Source organism: Zalophus californianus, chromosome 10, assembly GCF_009762305.2.
Source record: "Zalophus californianus isolate mZalCal1 chromosome 10, mZalCal1.pri.v2, whole genome shotgun sequence".
Lineage (NCBI taxonomy): Eukaryota > Metazoa > Chordata > Mammalia > Carnivora > Otariidae > Zalophus > Zalophus californianus.
Window position 1 is genome coordinate 72,048,926 of NC_045604.1, and position 20,740 is coordinate 72,069,665.

The window sequence follows — 20,740 nt, forward strand, 5'->3', positions numbered from 1 at the left end:
ATACCAAGAGATGACAATGATATGAAACACCAGGAACTTTTATTTATTTATTTTTAAGATTTTATTTATTTATTTGAGAGAGAGAGAGCAGGGGGGAGGGGCAGAGGGAGAGGGAGAAGCCGTCTCCCCGCTGAACAAGGAGCCTGATGCGGGGCTGGATCCCAGGACCCTGGGATAATGACCTGAGCCGAAGGCAGACAGTTAACTGACTGAGCCACCCAGGTGCCCCCAAACACCAGGAACTTTTAAATACTGCCTGCGGTATTTGGCATTATTTACTAAGGTTGAGGATGTGCATACCAATGACTTCTTTCCCTGTGGCATACCCTGGAGAAAGTCTTTTATTTTTTAAATTTTTTTAAAAGATTTTATTTATTTATTTGACAGAGCGAGAAAGCACAAGGAGAGGGAGAAGCAGGATCCCCACCAAACAGGGAGCCCAAAACGCAGGGCTTGATCCCAGGACCTTGGGATCATGACCCGAGCTGAAGGCAGACACTTAACAATCTAAGCCACCCAGGCGCCCCAAAAGTCTTTTAAAAATACATCTATTTGGGTGCCTGGGTGGCTTAGTCGTTAAGCGTCTGCCTTTGGCTTGGGTCATGATCCCAGGGTCCTGGGATCAAGCCCTGCATCGGGCTCCCTGTTTGGCGGGAAGCCTGCTTCTCCCTCTCCCACTCCCCCTGCTTGTGTTACCTCTCTCACTGTGTCTCTCTCTGTCAAATAAATAAATAATATCTTTTTAAAAAATACATCTATTTACATATACAATAATGTTCACAACAGCATTGTTTGTAATAGAAGACCAAAATAGCCCAAATGTTCACTAACAGAAGAATAGATGAATGAATATGGTAGTCATACAGTGGAATACTATACAGCAATAAAAATAACATAGAGCTACATGCATCAGCGTGGATGTGTATCACAAATGAGATGTCTAGTGAAAAGTTGCAGAAAAATGTGAAACAAAAACATCCTACAGCCATGCAAGAAGAAGCCTCATGTCATTATTTGGATAATAAAAAATATGGTAATCCCAGAAAGCTAGGAAACTTGGAGACATACACAAATATGCCATAAGATTATAGTTGATTTTTATTTTTTTCCTTTTTTTTGTCCTGGCCCTCAGCTCCTCTGAGAGCATTCTCTTAGCAGTGATAACCTTGGCCACACATTGTCATCTGTTGGCCTTCCACCATGCTGTGGTCAAGCAGTGATACAACTGCTTAAAGTTGGCAACTCCAGCCCTGCATAATGTTTTTAAGAACTCCCTAGTTCAGATGCCTGCCACATTACAGCTGTCCCTCTGTAAAAAGCAGAGGGACAGTTGACCACTTCCTTTATGAGGTGCCTGCCTAGATAAAGGTACACGTGGCCATAAACGTTTCAAAAGTTCAATGTCTTTGTGACCACAGTCATCTTCCTGCATCTTCCTACAATCATATATCCTTTCTCCATGGGATTGGTCCTTGTGTCCTTGTTAACTATATCAACTATATCTACATTACAGAAGTTGGCCAAGGATCTACTAAGCCACGGACAGAGAAAAGCAAAGGCTTAGGAACCCAAGGGTCCCACCTGGTGGTGCAGGAATTCTCTTTGGGATAGTTACCTCTGACTAAATCTCACCTAGAATAGCTACTTCCTTGGTCAGACCAATTTCCTTATCTTTATCCTGTTCTTAACATAGTTACACCCATACTCCACTCTTTCATCCACTGCCTAAGGAACAAGGACCTTAAGGGTGCACTAAAGAAGATTTTAGGAGGCTGAGGAGACATGTAACTAGGGTTACAGAGAAGCACTGCTCTGCCATTGTTCCCTCCCCCCCCAAATCAGACTCTTATGTCTCTCCTTCCTGTTAGTGTAGTGGTCCAGTTACACTGCCCTGTGAATACAGAGGCATCAAGAAACCTTAAAAAGTTCATGACACTAGGAGCCAAGAGCCTTGGGCAATTTGGTATACTGTGCAAATGAGAAATGGTAACCAATGGATCTGATCTCTCCAGCACTCCCTTTCATCATATGTAAAATGAATAGAATAGCCAGCAGGAACATGGTAAGGATCAAATAGATAACGTATGTGGGGGTGTTTAGTGAAAACCGTTCACGTTATTTTTAATCAAAGTGGAATGTTTTCCAAGGGAGGTTTATTAGTCTATTTCATATCCCACCTCCCTCCGTTTATATCTTGATGGAGGGCTACTCCTTCGGTGTGTAACTAGTGTCTTCATAAATGATGAATGGATAAAGGGGCCAGAAAACACTGACAGATCACTATTCTTACCCTCACACTCAACATCCCAATCCATCAGCTCCCTCTTCAAAACAAATCCAGAATATCCCAATCTAGAATAATACAAAAACATACGTGAAAATTAGGAAAGTGTTTTGCTGTACATCAAAGAAGAAATGATTGAGGATTGAATATATTCTGGTACATGACTAAACGCAGAAGCTTTAACAAAAAATGAAGTCATTATACTGAAACAGAAAAAAATCAAGGTAAATAGGCAAAATTGCATATGAAGGTACAAAAAGATATACACACAAGTAACAGTTACTTCCTCTGCAAAGAGAGTGCAGCTTGGGAAATAGGAATCGAGAGAATTCCTTTTAATGTGAGAATGATTTGCGGTACTCACGGAATTTTAAAAAAAAGGAAACGGAATTAAACACTGAATTGGAAGCGAGTTCTAGCCCTACTTCTGTCATGGCAGTCACTTAAAAACGGTCTTGGTTTCTCCTTCTGGAGGATGAAAAATGTAATACTACTGACTTCATAGGATTGTTGTCAGGATTACGTAGTATGGACGTGTTTACAACTGTGCCTAGCACACCAACAGCGTGCCGGTCTGACTACTGTCGCTGTCACATCCATAAAACCCTCTGAGCAACACCAGGGTTGGAAAGAGAACCCATTCAAGTCAAGAAGCACCTAGTCAAGAGAAGAGCAGTAACCAATAGGAAAGAGTTAACAAACGCCATAGCCCGGGCCCCGTTTTTTTAACTACCCTGATTGGCACTAGGGCACGACGCCAAGAAGATCCTGTCGATTCATTGGTTCTGAGGGCTGTCGATTAGCGAAGGAAGAAACCGGGGAAACAAGTCCTTTTTTTTTTTTTTTTTTAAGATTTTATTTATTTATTTGACAGAGACACAGCGAGAGAACGAACACAAGCAGCAGGGGTGGGAGAGGGAGAAGCAGGTTTCCCGCCAACCAGGGAGCCCCATCCCAGGATACTGGGATCATGACCTGAGCCGAAGGCAGACGCTTAACGACTGAGCCACCCAGGCGCCCCAACAGAAAGGTCCTTTAGGTATCGCTTGTGTGTACCGCCCCGCTCGTTTCTGGCTGAGCCTGGCGCTAGCGTCCGTCCTTCTGGGCGTCCCGGCATACCCCACGGCTATTTCCGGCCCAGCACATTGGAAAGATGGTGCGGCTGGTGAATAATCCTTGTGAAGCTGACCTTTCCTGTTGGGAAGGCCCTGAGTGCTGCGGCTCCGTCCTCTACCCTCCAGGGACGCGAAGACACCGAGGGGCCGTGTGCCGGGACCTCGCCCCTGTGGGGAGGAGGTGGCCAGCGCGCCACCCGTCTCCCTTCGGGGCACCCGTCCGTGCATTTACCCCGGGAGAGACCTTTGAAAGGTTACGAACCTCTTGCCCTTGCGATTTACGCCGATGAAGCACTCGTTCACTGAGGGCTATTGCCTCAGAAGAGCACTCAGACACTCCCCTTGCCCTCAGAGAGCTCCCAAACAGGTGATCAAAACCCACCAGAAACATCCTGGTATTAGGTGGAGTTAGGATAAGGCGCTTTGAGAGACAGTAAGAGACAGGGCCGAGGAATTCAGATCATTCGGAGGCTTCAAGAAGGCGGTGGTTGGTGGTGCCAGTACTCATCCTGTGGGGTGCTTGCCTTTCGATGATGCTCTCCTTGAGGACATAAAAATATCCATCTTTTTACCTTTCTAGGCTCAGGTGCCCTTCCTCCCCTGGTTGGGAGGGACGGAGACCCTGCAGCCCCTTGTGTTCAGTGAATCGGACCCTGAGAAGAGTAGTTTAGGCAGAAGTTAGTGGGTCAAGGCACTAAGGCTTGAAATCCCAGAGCCTGTTTATTCCAGGACCTGAGACTGGATTGCCTCTGCTGGTTGGAGAATACGCATAGAGGAGTGGGCAGTGAAGCTGGAGTGGTAGATTGGATCTTGAATGCAGAGGACAGCCTTGTAAGCTTGGAGATCTTGGCTTATTTCAGTGGCAACAGGAAGTCTCCAGGGCTTTGAAAGAGACTAGTTAGACAATTGGATTAGATATATGGAAAGTCAGGAAGTCCAGATCTGCTCTGTAGGAAGACTAGGTGGAGAGATGAAGACTTTTATACCAGCCTGGTCTAATGACTTGTCCCTAGACAAGGGTTTCTAACCAAGGACGATTTTGCCCCCAGAAGGATTTGGTAACAGTGGAGCCAATTTTGTGGTCACACCTCAGGGTTGCTCATGACATCTAGTGGGTGGAGGCCAAGGATGCAGCTACATGTCTCCTATAATGCATGGAACACCCCCCCGCCCCCCCCACCTATCCACAATAAATACCTGTGTGGCCCAAGATATCAGTAGTGCTGAGGTTCAGCAATCCTGTTTAGAATGTTAATAGTGGAAATGGAGGGAAAACAGATGTCAGAGACATCTCAAACAGACCTGTTCAGTTTTGTCTCCTTTTGTATTCTTTATAATACCTAAGTCCTTTTTTTTTTTAAGATTTTATTTATTTATTTGACAGAGAGATAGAGTGAGAGCACAAGTAGGCAGAGAGACAGGCAGAGGGAGAGGGAGAAACAGATTCTCCACTGAGCAGGGAGTCCGACATGGGGCTCGATCCCAGGACCCTGGGATCATGACCTGAGCCGGAGGCAGCTGCTTAACCAACTGAGCCACCCAGGAGCCCCAATGCCTAAGTACCTGACAATTAAGCAATTAATCAGATCTGATGACCCCAGTCTTCTTTGTATTTTATTTTACTTTTTTTTTTTAAGATTTTATTTTTTATTTATTTGACAGAGACACAGCGAGAGAGGGAACACGAGCAGGGGGAGTGGGAGAAGGAGAAGCAGGCTTTCCGTGGAGTAGGGAGCCCGATGTGAGACTCTATCCCAGGACCCTGGGATCATGACCTGAGCTGAAGGCAGATGCTTAACCGACTGAGCCACCCAGGCACCCCATCTTCCTTGTATTTTATCACCCATTCATTCATTTGCCAAATAGTTAAATGCACCAAACAGTATTGGAGGTGCTATGATTCTGTCATGACCAAACCAATTCCTGCTCTCCCAAGAGCCTTACATTTTTGCAGGGGAATAACATTGAATCTATAATTACATGTCAGGTGGTGAGATACGCCATGAAGAAATTCCTAAGATGGAGTTTCTCTTAACTACCACACACCCTTTACTCTGCACCTTCTAATTGCCTGCCAAGCACAGAACTAGAAGCTTTACAAATAGCATTTCTAATTTTTTTCTCATTTCTGCAATATAGGTATTGTTATCCTCAGATGTGAAAAAGAGACTTAGAGAAGATGCATAATTTGCCCCAAATCCATTAGTGTGGAGTGAAGCAGGGACTGGATCCACCTATGGTCCAAGGCAGTGCTATTTCCATTAGGTGTCACTCTGTCTTATGCCCCTTGAAGAGATCTTTACTTTTTTTCCTACACTTAATGAAAATGAAGTAGATATGAAGTCTCACATTCACCACTTTCTCTTTCCAGAGTGCAGTTTTTATTGGAGAGGCCTACCTGGAGGTGATCTTCAAAGTTGTAGGAACTGTTCAGCATCTGTTGGGGGTGAATTCCTCTTTATTGCTCACATTCTCTGAGGCGGCTGATGGCAGATCCTGACCTCTTTAAGGGTTTGGCAAGTTGGAGATGTCCTGCCAGCTCTTCAGACTGCAGTTACCAGCAAGTGCTCAGCCTCATGAGGTCTTCAGTCAGCTCTGGGAGGCCTGCTGTGGATGGCAGCAGCCCAAGATGCATCAAAGAAGATTCTGGAGCTGAAGCAATTCGTGACCATTCTGCACGGGGACATCCAACCCTGGGTGAGGGCATGTCATCCAGAAAGCCCTGAGAAGGCAATGACCTTGGTGCAGGATTTGGAGTGAGAACCTGGGAGACCAAGGTATGGTGAGAAGGGGAGTATGTAAAGAGAAAGTGAGACCAGGTTGTGGAGGGCCTGAAAGTGGAGAAACTTGATTTTTCTGCTGCTGCTTAAGCTCTTGTTTATTTTCCTGATGGGCATTGGTGCTAGCTTTCCCACGAGGTCAGGCTGTCTTCCCCCGTGCAGGAAGGATGGTGGGTGGAGAGTGAGGTTGGACCCTCACAGTCACTGAACTTTCAGTAGGTCCCTGTCCCCAAGGATGAAGGAAGGGCGATAGTTGTCCCCTGTAAATGAACCTAAATGTTCTGTTCTGTAGGTATATTCACCTGAGCCAGCTCTGTGGGGAGAACCTTCTGCCTCTTAAACAGGCCTGCTCTGTGGTGGAGGAATTGCAATGTCCAGCAAGCTCTGAGAGCTTTGGCTGTGTCCTCAGTGTCTGGGTCATACCCCTCCCTCAGACTAATGTAACTGATTTTCTGCTCAGGAGAGGGCCAGAGTGAGACCAGCTGGGGGCTGAGAGCAGTGTGGCAAGGTGTCAGAGCTGCAGGGCTCTGCATGGGGGCTGCCACAGCCCTCCCTGCACTGCCCCTGAGCAGACAGGACTCTGAAGTGTTCTCTGCCACTGTCCATTGTGACCCTGGGTTCCCGACTTTTCTGTTCTGCCCTGCCACACATACCACACTCCTCATTTATGTTTTTAGCTTTGGCTCTCCAGCAATGTGTGTACCTATACCTTTCTTCCCTGGGACCATATGATGATCTGCCTGGGGGAGGTGAGGTGTCAGTGATGGTTTTTTTGCCAGGTGATGGTGTGTGTGCTCCCAAGAAGAGCCAGCAATTCTGCAGTTCTGTGAGGACTTGCAAAGCTTCTCTTGGAGCCCACAAAGCCCATGCACAGAGATTTTCCCAAGAGAAGAGTCAGAAGTCACATTCAGACCGGTGGAGCCTTCAGAGGGAACCCAATTATTTTAAGAAAATGGTGAGATACAGAGTCTCAGGCTGGAAACGGGAGAGGTAGGAAGGATCAGGGATGAGAGTTTGTCACTGCCTGTGACATCATAGACGTGACCTTGTAGTTGTGTCATGCCCTGAATTGGGAACAGAGAGCTAGTCAATTGGTGTGCAGGTGTCAGGTTGAGACAGCTCAGTTCCATATGTAGGCTTCACGGTTCCCTCTGGTTGTCTCCTCAAAAGGCTCATTCCATGATAGCTCTGAGCAGGGTCATGTATGAACCAGTCTGTGTCTTGGGGCATTTATGGTGCCTTTTCATCACCCAAGGAAGAGTGTCTGATCTTAATATAGACTGATAAGATAGTTTTCTGAACAGATATATGGGAGCTAGTTCAGCATGGACAGAGGGGTGATCTATCAGACAACACTACCCGGGGGAAAGCGGGTGTGGGACACATCTCTACTTAGAAGACCCCATTTGGGCATGTCAGGTTGCTTGTCAGTTGAAAAAGAAGGAAAGTACAGGTAAAATGATTGCAAGCCCAGCTTTTAGCAGAGGCTAGGAAGCCAAGGAGAGGGAGACTGTGGGTGAGTGTATGAGGCCCCATCGTGCTTGGCCAACCCCAGAAACCACTGTGAGTAAGGCAGCCCACATGGGATATGTCTGCTTTCTGCTTACTGTATCCGAGTATAAAGTCTTGACCCTAAAGCCAATCCAACCACGGATTCCAATGGACAATGCTTGTTGCTAAGCATGGATGCCCTCCAATGGATAATACCTTGATGGTAAGAGGGACTGTGTAAGCATGCTTGTAACAAATGAGATCTCTTCTTTAGCCTTTTCCACCTTGCGGCTGTAAAAGCTTCTTAGGCGTCATGTCTAATCTCTACTGTACTACCTAGCTGTTACTCTGGTGCCCCAGGCACTGTAGCACATCTGGGAGAGTTGGTGGTAGTAGGTGTGACAGGAATCCTAAGCTGTGCCTGCATACTCGGGGGGTCCAGGTCTCTGGCACCACAAGACTAGTCTGATGGTACTAACATGCAGTAGGTGTGTGTCCTGAGGTTCCACAGAAAGTGTTGACCAGAGAGGTTGTGGGAGTGAAACACTGAAGTAATTAAAGGTTTTGGAATTGACATGACCCACATTCAAAATCCAGCTCCGTGCGCCAAATCTCTATGCACATCACCTAACCTGTGATAGCAGTGTCCATTGGGCCTCCCAGGAAACCCTTGCAATACTCAGTGTATCTCAAACTTCTGCAAAAACTCCAGAGGTGCCAAAAGAATGGCCATGTCTGACCCACATCCTCCATCTGCCAGAGCAGGGCTGCACAAAGTTCACTCTTGGAGGCGTGACCCCTACCGGACTTAGGTTACTTGCTAGGGTCCTGTGTTCTCCACGAGTAATGATTGCTCAGTCCTCACTGTCTGCCAGGAAGCCAGCCAAGGATGAGTACCAGGACTATGAGGCTGGAGCTAAAACAGGGAAAGCAGAGATTTGCGTGTGATGAGGTCAGCAGTGAAATGGGCACACTCCAGCCCAGGGTCCCAGGATTCCCCAGCCTGTTCCTGCACTGGCTGGTAGGGTAGTCCCTTCACAGGAGAGGCTGAGAAGAGGTGCCCAGGGGAATAAAAAGTGGGGTCATGAGGCTGGAGGGATCCAGCTCCTGTTTTGGCTACAGGCACCCATCTGCTACCTTAGACTGAAGAACCACACAGATATATGCGAAGGGAGGGTGATCTGTGGCTTTGGCCTTCTTTGGGTTGTGAGAATATGGATCTTGCCTAGAGGAATGCTTAGTTATTTTCGGCAAGGAAGTGTCCACTGAGAAATTATATCAATTAGTTAAAATGTTTCAGTGAGGGAGGAAGTATAGAAACCACATGGAGAGTCCCAGTATTTCGTATACAGGAGGGGAAACTGGCTTCTCAATAGACATGTGAAGGTCTGAACCAAACCAGGAGGGTGTTCTATACCTGAGAGGAGATCAATAGGCTTGGAGGTATTACCTTTTATACACCTACTTCATATTCATTCTCCAGTGGCTGGAGCAGAGATCAGGCTGTGTGAGTCAATGGGAGGTAGACAGTAAGGTATCTAACATAGTGCAGGGGACAGCTACTCCACATGGGGTTGGGGGAACACAGCAAAAAGGTTGGAGTAATCAAGACTTAGAAGAGAGGCCCTGCACATCTGGGTCACATCTTGGGGATGTCAGAGCTGGGTGGTGCTGCCCAACTGGTGCTGGTACTTCCGAAGGTCTGGTGAGGTGATTCTGGAAGACAGAGTGTCTACTTCGTTGACGGCGTTGTATCTGGCTGCTAAGGAATGTGGTATATCAGAGAACCAGGAAATATCAAATATTTCCTGAAGGAATGAATAAATGAATGTGTTCTCCAATTCCTACCTGTCTCCTCCAGACTGTCCGGGGCAGCTGACAGGCAAGGGTTGTGCTGACTTCCTTTCTCTGCCCAGCAGACTGGAGCATGAAGCAGTTTGGAGGGTGGAGGCAGCCCCCACTTCCAACAAGGCAAGCAGTCAGCAGTTGCCCCCAACTCCCTGGCCGCGGCACCCCAGGAGTGGGAGGAGCCTGCTACAGAGGCCTCCCTGGGCACCTCCATTCCTTGTTTCCATTGACTTCCACTGGTTCCCTCATTAAGCAAATCCGGCTCTTTGAGCGGGTATCCAAAGCCCTTCCCTAACTGATCCACCCTGGGCTGTGTCTCTGTTCCCCACCATGATGTCCAGTGAAGTCAGCTGTCCCAGTCACGGCACAGTGAAACCCCTCTGTTTGTCTTCACGCGGGCTCTGGAAAGATGTTATTTTTTCCCTCTGTGTAGAGCAGAGTTAAGCCTGGGTCTCTGGGAACTGACCTGCCTAGCCTGTCGTGAGGGTCATGCTCAGGGACAGTGTGTGCAGGGAAATGAGCCCGGGCAAGGCTCAACTGGAGGAAACACTGACATAGATTCTTAGGACTTGCCTTCCTTACCTTTCTTCCCCCAAATTAAAACTTTTTAAATTTGTTTTATTTTTTGGTTTTGAAGTAGAACATCCTTCTTTGTTCTTGTTTAATTCTTCAAAAAGACTGAAGCAGAGACCATGACAGTTGCTTTCACCATAATTAGACAAGGTACTAACAGCTTGTATGCACAGGCCAGGAACCAGGACAACGTGCCCATCTTTTACCACGTTTTATCCATGGAAATTTCACAGAAGGTTAAATATCTGTTTAGAATTAATATGATTTAGATCGGTTTTTAGTGCTCTTGACACCGCATTCCTTCTGCACCCCTGGGTTTTCCTTACACCTGTGATGTCCCCTCCCAGTGAGCGTGCAACCCTCCCCAACCCAATTCTCCTGCTCCTCTGTATGTTCTCCACCGCCACAGGCTCTACCCTTGGATCCTTTTGGGACCCTGTGGGCCTCCGCATGAGGATAAAGTTTCTGATGGAGAAAATTAGCACCAAGGACCAAGAGAGTGGAGGGAGAAACACCTTTATTTTCATTAGAAATAGTAATGCTTATAAACCTGTTGAAACCGTTAAATGTAACACACAAGAAACCAGGAACCTGGGTGGGGGTGATCTAGAGGAGAAATCTTAGAAAGAGGAGCCCAGATGTCACACTTGCTCTGAGATTAAGTCACTTAGAGTAGTGGTACCCTGTGGCTTAAGCTGTCCCTCCTGCTTTGCTGTCTTTTCTGGGTGACTAGAGTACAGAGCAGTGACCTACTCTGAGGTAGATGTACCAGAGAGCAGGTGCCTAGTGATATTAATTGGTTTAGGATACATCGAGGCCATTCACTTGCAGATGTGCTTCCCATGAGCAGGGAAAATTTCTTCTCTGACCTGCCCCAGAAACAGTTCCCAGGCCACTAGCCACCCATTCTCTCTTCAGAACAAGGTTACCCTAGTTTCCTGGCAGGACTTTGGATCCTGTGTTCAAAGCAGATGGAAGTCCACGGTGACACAGGACTGGGGGTCACAGGCAGACGTAGAAAGAGAGCTCAGCACTCTAATGGTGAGTCCTAGTCCCGCTGTGGTTCTTGAGATCCACTTGTAGTTCTCCTGCTGAGCCACAGACTGGCTGGCAGAAGCCTCCACAAGCCGATGGAAGCTCCAGGAGACTCAAACTAGGGAATTGATCTGTTGGCTTTCCTACACCCTTGCAGCATGTGTCCCTTTTTGGGTGTGAGTGTGTCCTCCCTGTGTGCCCCCTGATGGTGGATGAGGGGGGGATTCTTGGGGAAGCTTTTCTCACTCCAAGGGCACCTGTACAGCTTCTCCCCGGTGTGTGTCTTCTGGTGGGCATGGCCGTGGGCGCCGTTGTTGAAGCTTTTCCCACAGTGTGCGCGGGGCGGCGGGGGGCTCTGCCGGATATGGGCTCACTGGTGAGCACTGAACTGGGAGCTGTTGTTGAATCTCTTCCCACAGACAGCGCACTGATAAGGCTTCTCGCCGGTGTGGGTCCTCTGGTGGATGATGAGGCTGGAGCTCTGGTTGAAGCTTTTCCCACATTCCCCACAGCGGTAGGGTCTCTCCCCCGTGTGCGTCCTTAGGTGGGCAATGAGGTGGCAGTGCTCACTGAAGCCTTTCCCACATTCGCTGCACTTGTGAGGCTTCTCTCCTGTATGGATTCTTTGATGCCGAATGAGGTAAGAACCTCGGCTAAAGCTTTTCCCACACTGCTGGCACTTAGACGTTTTTTCCAGTTCGGGGACTGGCTGGTGGCGACAGAGAGAGCGCTGAGAGCAGTCTCCCCCACTCGGGACACGCGCACAGGCCTTCTCGCCGGCATGGAGTCTCTGCTGACTCCTCCTGTCCTGGGAAGGGGGTCTCCCCGCACGCTCCCCTGGAGAACGTCTTCATTGCCCTTTGGGCTCAGGCTCACCCTTCTGGCCTCTCTTGGGCTCAGGGTGCCAAAAAATTTCACTACACTTTCTCCATACGGCCTTCTTCACTTCTGCTTGCCCTGAATCATCCCATTTCTGATTCTCTGTTTTAGTTTTGTTCTTGATCTCAAGACCTGAGGGAACAGAAAGACATGGGACTATGGAGAAAGAACAGAACAATGAGGAAAGTTACAGTTAAAGCACCATAAGGGAGAAATACCTAAATGGAATTCTTCACAGGATTTAGCCTTCTGCTGAGTAATAGCCTCGTTTCATTTTCCAATTGTTGTATATTCAAGCTCCAAAGCCTGTGGTCATGGGGAAAAAAACCCCTAGAGTCCACCTACTGTTCTATACTGTCTCTTTTCTTTCTTTTTTATTTTTTTGAAGATTTTATTTATTTATTTGACAGAGAGAGAAAGCAGGGGGAGCAGCAGTCAGAAGGAGAAGCAGGCTCCCCACAGAGTGGGGAGCCCTCTGCACGACTCGATCCCAGGACGCCGGGATCATGACCCGAGCCAAAGGCAGATGCTCAACCGACTGAGCCACCCAGGTGCCCTCTTTCTTTCTTCTTCTAAGATTTTATTTATTTGTTTGAGAGACAGAGAATGAGAGAGAGAGAGCACAAGAGGGGGGAGGGTCAGAGGGAGAAGCAGACTCCCTGCTAAGCAGGGAGCCCGATGTGGGACTCGATCCCGGGACTCCAGAATCATGACCTGAGCTGAAGGCAGTCGCTTAAGCAACTGAGCCACCCAGGCGCCCGCCCCCTTTCTTTTTTTAAAAAGATCTTACTAATTTATTGGAGAAAGAGAGAAATCAGGTGCGTGCACCAGGGAGGGAGAGGAAGAAACAGGTTCCCCACTAAGCAGGGAGCTCGACATGGGGGCTCAGTCCCATGGGGGCTCAATCCCGGGATTATGACCTGAGCCAGAGGCAGATGCTTAACCAACTAAGCCACCCAGACACCCCCTAAATGGAATTCCTCACGGGATTCAGCTTTCTGCTAAGTACTAGCCTAGTTTCATTCTCCGATTGTAGTACTTTCAAGCTCCAAACCCTGTGGTCAAGGGAAAATTGCCCCTAGATTCCACCTACTGTCCTATACCATCTCTCTTTTTTTAAAAGAGATTTTATTTATTTGACCCCGAGAGAGTGTGCGCACAAGTAGGCAGAGCAGCAGGCAGAGGGAGAAGGAGAAGCAGGCTCCCCGTTGAGCAGGGACCCTGACACGGGGCTGGATCCCAGGACCCCGGGATCACGACCTGAGCCGAAGGCAGACACTTAACTGACTGAGCCACCCAGGCGCCCCGTACTGTCTCTTTTTGGATGTTAAGACAGTGACACGTCTGAGGCCGAGAGGCTAGCTCTGTGTCATCTGCCAGTCTGTCTCCAGGCTTCACCTCAACTCTTGACGGCCCTGCCGCCGGCAGCTGAGTAACAACAGGCTGCCCTGAGCTTGGCTGAAATGAGAGGTAAGCGTGTGGCCACGACGTGGCCAGCAGACGCTCAGGCCAGGAAAGGAGGGTGGTGCTGGAGCAGGAGGGCAGGGGAGAGAGTCTGGGCCGGAGCCTCTGGCAGTCTGAGGAAGCCGAGGAAGGGAGCCGCACAGGAAAAACGCCACGTACTCCGTGAAAGAGGCTGGCACATGCGGGCCTGGGCTCTGAAGGGCAAGGGGAAAGCCTCCACACCGAGAGCCGGCCTCCCGGGCCCGTGCCAGGCCGTCCATCAGGGCAGTGAGCACGCCAGCGGCAGAGGCAGATCCCTCTTGATGGCCGGGCTGATGGCCACTGGGGGGACGTCCCTGTCCCTTGGCTGTCAGAGCCAAGAATTCCACCAAGTCTGTGTGGGAACAAGACTGGCAGGTCACGTCTCCTACCTTCCCGGCCAGGATCCCAGAAGTCCTGCTCATCCCCGGCTGCACCATCCGCCCAGGCCCCTTCGACCTCTGTGGGCTCCCCGTTCTGCTGACTCAGCTCTCCGGGCTCTGCAGCCCTTCCCTCTTGGCCAGGAACAGCACGGCTTGCCACCGTGGGTGCAGCGGCCTGGGAGCTTGACAGGGCATCTGCTGCCTCATAAAGGACACATGGCTCAGGCACATGGCCTGCCCTCCCCTTGTGGTACCACGACGGCAGGCTGGTGAACTCGGTGCGACACTGCTCTGGTGTCCGCAGAAAGCCCTGCTCCCGGAGTCGTCCTGCCACCGCCCTATAGGCCTGGCTGTGCTCACGAATTGGAGTTTCTCATGATGCTGAGCATCCCACAGGGTGGCCAGGAGCGTCTCGGTCTCCTCGTCGCCCCAGGGTACACCTGCTGCCCGGGGCCAGGGGACACACGATAAGACCACAGGGCCCTGCACACCACACGGCCGGGTTAGCAGCTCAGGAAGTTGCGTGCCGGTTTGTCAGGCTCTGCCACAACTGTGTGCTGTCATCCCTGGGAAGCTACCCCACTGTGGGCTTCTTTCCTAAAACACAGACGCTCGGCATAGTGGGAAGGGCATCCTCTCTGACGGAGAAGGGGCTGTGGAATATTTACCAAAGCTGCCCTTTTGTTTCTCCTTATCCTGAATCCCACTCATTTGTCCTGAGAGCTGACTCACGGTAAGTGTGATGCTCGCCTGTGTCCACGGTGGGGGAATCCCTGAGGGAGTGTGGCTCTAATGGTCTGACGTCTGAAAGGGCCCGCTGCCCCCCGACGGCCTGGGCTCACAAGCACGCTGGCTCCGTTCGAGTGCCCGCTGCCCCTCAGGTCGGTCTCCGCTGTGTGCGCGAGCACGTGTGCGTTCACGTCGCCCTGTTCTTCCCACAGGCCGTGTCTCCTTCGCTGCAGGCTGTCCCCCAGTGCCATGCTCTACCTGCCACACTGTCCCCACTGCTTTCCATGTCTCGCCCCTCCCTTGTTCCCGCTCGCTGTCACACGTGCTGTCCACCCTGTCCTGAGCCCTCTGGTGTCTTGCTTTCCCTTTCTTGCAGTCCCTGTGTGTCGTGCCTGCTCTTAGACTCTTCCTCTTTTTTTTTTTAATTTTTTATTGTTATGTTAATCACCATATATTACATCATTAGTTTTTTATGTAGTGTTCCACGATTCATTGTTTGTTCATAACACCCAGTGCTCCATGCAGAATGTGCCCTCTTTAATACCCATCACCAGGCTAACCCATCCCCCTACCCCCCTCCCCTCTAGAACCCTCAGTTTGTTTTTCAGAGTCCATCATCTCTCATGGTTCGTCTCCCCCTCTGACTTACTCCCCTTCATTCTTCCTCTCCTATCTTCTTCTTTTTCTTTTTTCTTAAAATATGTTGCATTGTTTCAGAAGTACAGATCTGTGATTCAATAGTCTTGCACAATTCACAGCGCTCACCGTAGCACATACCCTCCCCAATGTCTATCACCCAGCCACCCCATCCCTCCCACCCCCAACCACTCCAGTAACACTCAGTTTGTTTCCTGAGATTAAGAATTCCTCATATCAGTGAGTAGACTCTTCCTCTTTATCTCCCTCCCTCCACCCAACAGTCTCCACTGCCTCTGTCTCCTCCTTTCTCGGGTCTTCGGGTCTGCTTCTCTCTCTGAAGAGAGGAACACAGACAGTCTGGCCCTGAGGGAATGGGCATCCTTACGCAGAGAGTGATCTTCGTCGTTCTTCTGAGTGACACCCCTGTAGAGGGTCCTCTGTGTAGGGCCAAAGAGTGTCTGTCCTTCCTGACAGAGGCATATGGCTCTGTCCTCACACGTGACTGGTCCCTGTAACAACACCGGGGGCTGCTGCTGCCTGTAAAGTAGCACCGCTCCAGCCTGGCGTGGGGCAGAGACAGGACCACTGGCATCAGATGCGGGCAAAGCAAGGCAGGGAGGTCAGGCCTCCGAGGGAAGCACCAGGGTGAGCACAGAGTCATGTGGAGATGCCAGATGGACAGACGACAATGCAAGGGACGGCCAGTGGATGGACCTCATGATCTTTCTAACATCCCTGGTAAGAAGGGGCTTGGGGCGAAGAGTGAAATGGGAACCTCGGGAGACAGCGGGCATCAAGCACAGCTCACCTGGGCCCCAGCTGCCCAACACACAGTCTCCTGGTCTCGAAGACCCCTCTTCCGGGAAAGGTTCCTGGGAGCCTGCGCCATCAGCCAGGCTGGGGAGAAAACGGCCTCTGGTGGAGGGCGGCTGCCACAGAGCAGGGGCTGAGTGGGGTCACAGGCCAGCCGCGCCGGTAACCTGTCACAAACGCATATTCCTGGGCCCCACCTGCACCCACTGTATCTGAAGCTCTGGGGATGTGCCCGAACATGCCCCCCAGGTGCGTCTGAGCCAGCGCCAGTGGCCTCTGGGTGGCGAGAAGCTCCTTTCAGCAGATTGCTGGCATAATAGGTGTTTATTTAAAAAAAACACAAAAACAAAAACTTGCTTCATTCTAAAGTAGTATATACACATTACAGAACAAAATGTTTCATATGCACATTCTAGATAAAGCTCGAGCCCCACCACCTAGAGATGACCCTAGTAGTCCTAAAGATACCACAGTAACTCAAGCCTTTCATTTTTTTCAGGCCAGCATAATATATTCTGTCCTAGAAATCCATCTGCAAGAATTCTAGTGAGGAAGTGGTTCATTTTTTTGACTTATTAACAGAATCTCGGGGGACACACACACGTCTGTGACTCTGAGGAGTTTACAGTACTAGGGATCTGAGGAGCCCGAAACCAGGGTGAGCAACAGCAGCGGAACTGGGCACACGGTGAGTCCTACCCCCCTTCACATTCAACCCCAGAGTCTCAGAAACCACACACCAGAGAGCAGTGATGTTCCCAGGGACTAAAAAGAAGTAAATGCTAAGATTTACACTGATACTGATTGTTTCATCTGTAGAAAACATTACAGCAAATACACCTCTTAGACAATTTTCCACTTCATCAACCGAAGTTAGCCAACGTACAGAGTGTGAACATGTCATGGTTTCCTATAGAATTTGGATTAAATAAAGAGCTTTTTTTTTTTTAAAGATTTTTAATTTATGTATTTGACAGAGACAGAGAGCACAAGCGTTGGTGTAGTAGATAGAGGGAGAGGGAGAAGCAGGCTCCCTGCTGAGCAAGGAGTCCGATGCGGGGCTCGATCCCAGGACCCGGGATCATGAACTGAGCGGAAGGCTCTTGCTTAACCAACTGAGGAACCCAGGTGACACAAGAGCTGACTTTTAAAGGTTACGGAGCAGGCATGCCTGGCTGGCTCAGTCAGAAGAGCATGTGCTCTCGATCTTGAGGTTGTCAGTTCGAGCCCCATGTCGGGTGTCGAGATTACTTAGATAAGTAATTTTTTAAAAAGAAAGTAAAAGTTACTGAGCACCCTATAATGGAAGCTTTCAATTAAGCATAAAAGGCAGCCATAAAAGGCAGCAGTGGCTGTGGGCCGTCTTTAAATGTATGCAGCCACAGTGTTTCACTGGAAGACGTGTGTAAAGACAGAGTCTTGGTCCGTCCCTGCAATGGATTATTCAGACATGAAAAGGAACGAAGTAGTAATAACAGCCTTGAAACCTGCTCAGTGAGGGAAGGCCGGCAAGGAAAGTCATGTGTTGTAGGATACCCTTTCTACAATTCACAGAAAATGCAAATCGAAAGAGAACGAGGAGTATCTTCCTAATTGGTACAGGGTTTCCTTTTTGGGGGTGAAAATGTTTTGGAACTGGGCAGAAGTGGTGATCGTACAGTACTGTGAATTTCCCCTTGGAGAGGCCATGCCTGCTTCCTGTGTGCCCCGCAGTCCTTGTCCAGCACGTCAGCCTGCTCATTCCTGTAGAGCACTTATCCCAAAGTAGCTTTCTTCCTTTGCCTGTTGTCCGTTTCCCCCACGGAGTGTAGGCTCCTGCAGGCCAAGGACCACGCCTGTCACGTTCACTGTGAAATCCCCAACCAATATGTGGCACGTGGCAGGCTCCTCCGAGCTACTTGTGTCTCTCAGAGCCACCTGCATCCCTTACATCCCAAGCTTCTAACTGGTCCTTGGTGACCAAGGGGTGGCAGGGAGAGGCAGCTGGGCGTCCTGACACATGCTACCAATCTGCACTGCTCCCTGTCACCTCCACTTCTTGCTCACCTCTACTTCTTGCTCTGCCCTTCACATCCCAGGCAGGTTTCACGTAGCTCTTTCAACCCTTACATTCCTGTACTCTTTGCATTCCTGTTAAGACCTTGGCTCTGAAATGGTGGGGGTCACAAGGGAGAGACCGTCCCCACAGAGAGAGGGCAAGGGGGCCTGGAGCAGGATGCCTACCAGCATGTAGGGGCTCCTGCTGTTCTCCTGTCCAGTCTCTAACTCCATCCATGTGCTACTGCTTGCCCTTCTCCGCCCCCTCCTAGGTGTTATTAATTATCCCAACCTCATGGATCCTTCATGAACCTCCTCAGCTTAGACCCCAAAGTGTCCCCACCACACAGCTCTGCCTTCTCCACATATGTCAACAACACTCTTCCCCCTGCTGCCTGAGGACATGTCTGCCTCCTCACTGGGGACACCAGCATCTCCTGTTCCAGTGATGCAGTCTCCGCACCCAGTGAGCTGCTTCCTGTTGACCACAGAGCCGCTCAGTCTACAGCGTCCCTCTGACCCACACTCCTCCTTTAGTCTGTGCCTCTCCCAGACTTGGGATTGGCATCTCAGTTGCTTTCTTCCCACAAATCTCCCACAACCAAAGCCACGTTCCTTCTCCTGTGCCTGTCACACCTCCCTTCTCCCAAAATGTACAAGATCATTACACTGACCAGATGTCAGACCTAGTCCCTAACTGGACAAGTGCATACTTTGTGAAACTCATCACTATCCCTTACTGACCCCTTAATCCTGGCAGCAGGAAGAACTCTAATACAACATTATTTTGTGTATAGCACATGGCATCTGCACTCAAGGAACCTTTCTGCAAGAGACACTGGATTTTAATTCAGCAACTCTAATTTTCCTGATTCCCTGCGTGAGGGATAGTTGTCCTTTCCCTGGCCTTCTGTTCGGAACTATTCTGAGGTTTTACATTTGTATTAGGGACCCTAAACATTCCCTGAATATATCAGTGTCTACGTTATTGTAGCAAATGAGAAATTCTCCCCATAGACGAAGGACAGGGGACCACCCCAAGCTAGCTCATAGTTTCTGGTGGGTGAGAGGGCTTCTGTGCATTTCTCAACTTGGTTCCTCTCCACTAACCAGATTCCTGTGCTTCTCACTCAGTTCTTCATAACAAAACTCACCAGGTTCTGAATGCCCTTCCTCACCTGTCGCCCAGGCGTACTTTGTACATCCTCAACAAGAGCCGCTGCTTCACCCTTACTAGACACTTCTCACTCATGTACATCCGGATCTCAAGAGATTATGAAGCACGGAGAGGATCGTGAAAGAATAAGATCATGAATAGGGTGTGGAGCAAATACAGACTAAGATCAAGCAGCTTTCTAAAAGGCAGCCATAACTAAGGGAATTATTCAGGGATAACTAATATAAATGGAAAAAGAAAAAAGCGAGAATTGGTTAGTCAGTAGCAGCATTATTAACTCCAGCCAGTCACGCAGCAAAGCCATTTAGCTCGCTACTGCAGTTGTGTGGTAACTCAGAATAAAGTTCAGGTTTTGCTGTCATCGCTTCCCAGCTGTACATTTCATCATTTTTCAAGCAGTACCAAGGCTTTGATTCACATTCCCCTGGGGGAGGGGATGATGGTGGGCTCCACAGCAAGGGAAAGGAACTCTGGCACAGTCTTCAAACTACAAAAATCATTACTTGCCCTCTTTCACTATTCACCACTTTGTGCCTTCTTCTTGCTTTCATGGGGGTCTCTTTTCCCACTTTTTCTCCCCCAACCACCTCAGTACCCATGTTATGAATCAGGCCCTCCAGTACCATGCAAGGGCACCACTGACAAGTTCATTTGTTCAGTTTAGTAAGTTCCAAGTATATGCTCAGCCTTGGGCCTAATGGTGAGGATCTCAATGCTAAGAGCACTACTGTCCTCTGGTTCTGGAAGCCTGGAAAGAATTGCTTTTGAAGAAACTTAAGTCTCAACCTGACTCGGATGGAAATGAACCTGCTCTGAAACCTATTCAAGTGTCTTAGGCAGCTGCTTATTCTTATCTCCCGTGTTTAATCCTTTGAGAAAGGATCAGAGAAGCATAACAGGATTCCACCTAAAAGCAAAAGTAATATAATGGCCTGCTACTGGTCTCCCATTTTCATTCCCACCTTCACCTTACTTCCAGATGAACTGCGCTGGAAAGAAGCTCCCTCAGAAAGCCTCCCGCGATGCTCCAGGATTTACTTTTATTAAACGCAGTCTCTTCACTGCCATGCAACGCACCTCGTGACAGGGCTACTAGAACTTATTTTCTCACTGTTAAGTCTTCCTCCAAATGTAGCCCGATCACACTTAGTGAAAACGTATGACGGATCTTCTCACACCCCAATCTTTTCCAGCTTTCCCTCTGCGTGGATGTGGCCCCACTCCGTGGTGCGGACACATCGGGTTCAAGGTCTTTGACCATTTCCCCAACCATAAGTCAACTTTGACTTCCTTGGACTCCCGCAACGCTCAGCCTAGGCCTCCCGCGCTCTTCCCAGCCTGTGTAACTACTGATGGTCACGAAAATGCCCCGGTCCTTTGGCCAGATTCCTTGCAGCAAGACGTTGCCCTGTGCATTCCAGCCCTGCCCGCACGTAGCGGACCTAATAAGTAACCCGTTGCCTGGCGAAGGCTGA

General features: G+C 49.4%; 1 protein-coding gene across 1 annotated transcript; it reads right to left on the reverse strand.

The window, feature by feature from the left end:
• Positions 1-10,597: 10,597 nt before the first annotated feature.
• Positions 10,598-14,850, reverse strand: LOC113932561 (zinc finger and SCAN domain-containing protein 32). Its single transcript, XM_035722210.1, is given in 4 exon segments — positions 10,598-12,137; positions 13,838-14,233; positions 14,236-14,380; positions 14,713-14,850. Coding segments are annotated over 4 exon segments (1,572 nt in total). The 3' UTR covers positions 10,598-11,244.
• Positions 14,851-20,740: the final 5,890 nt, after the last annotated feature.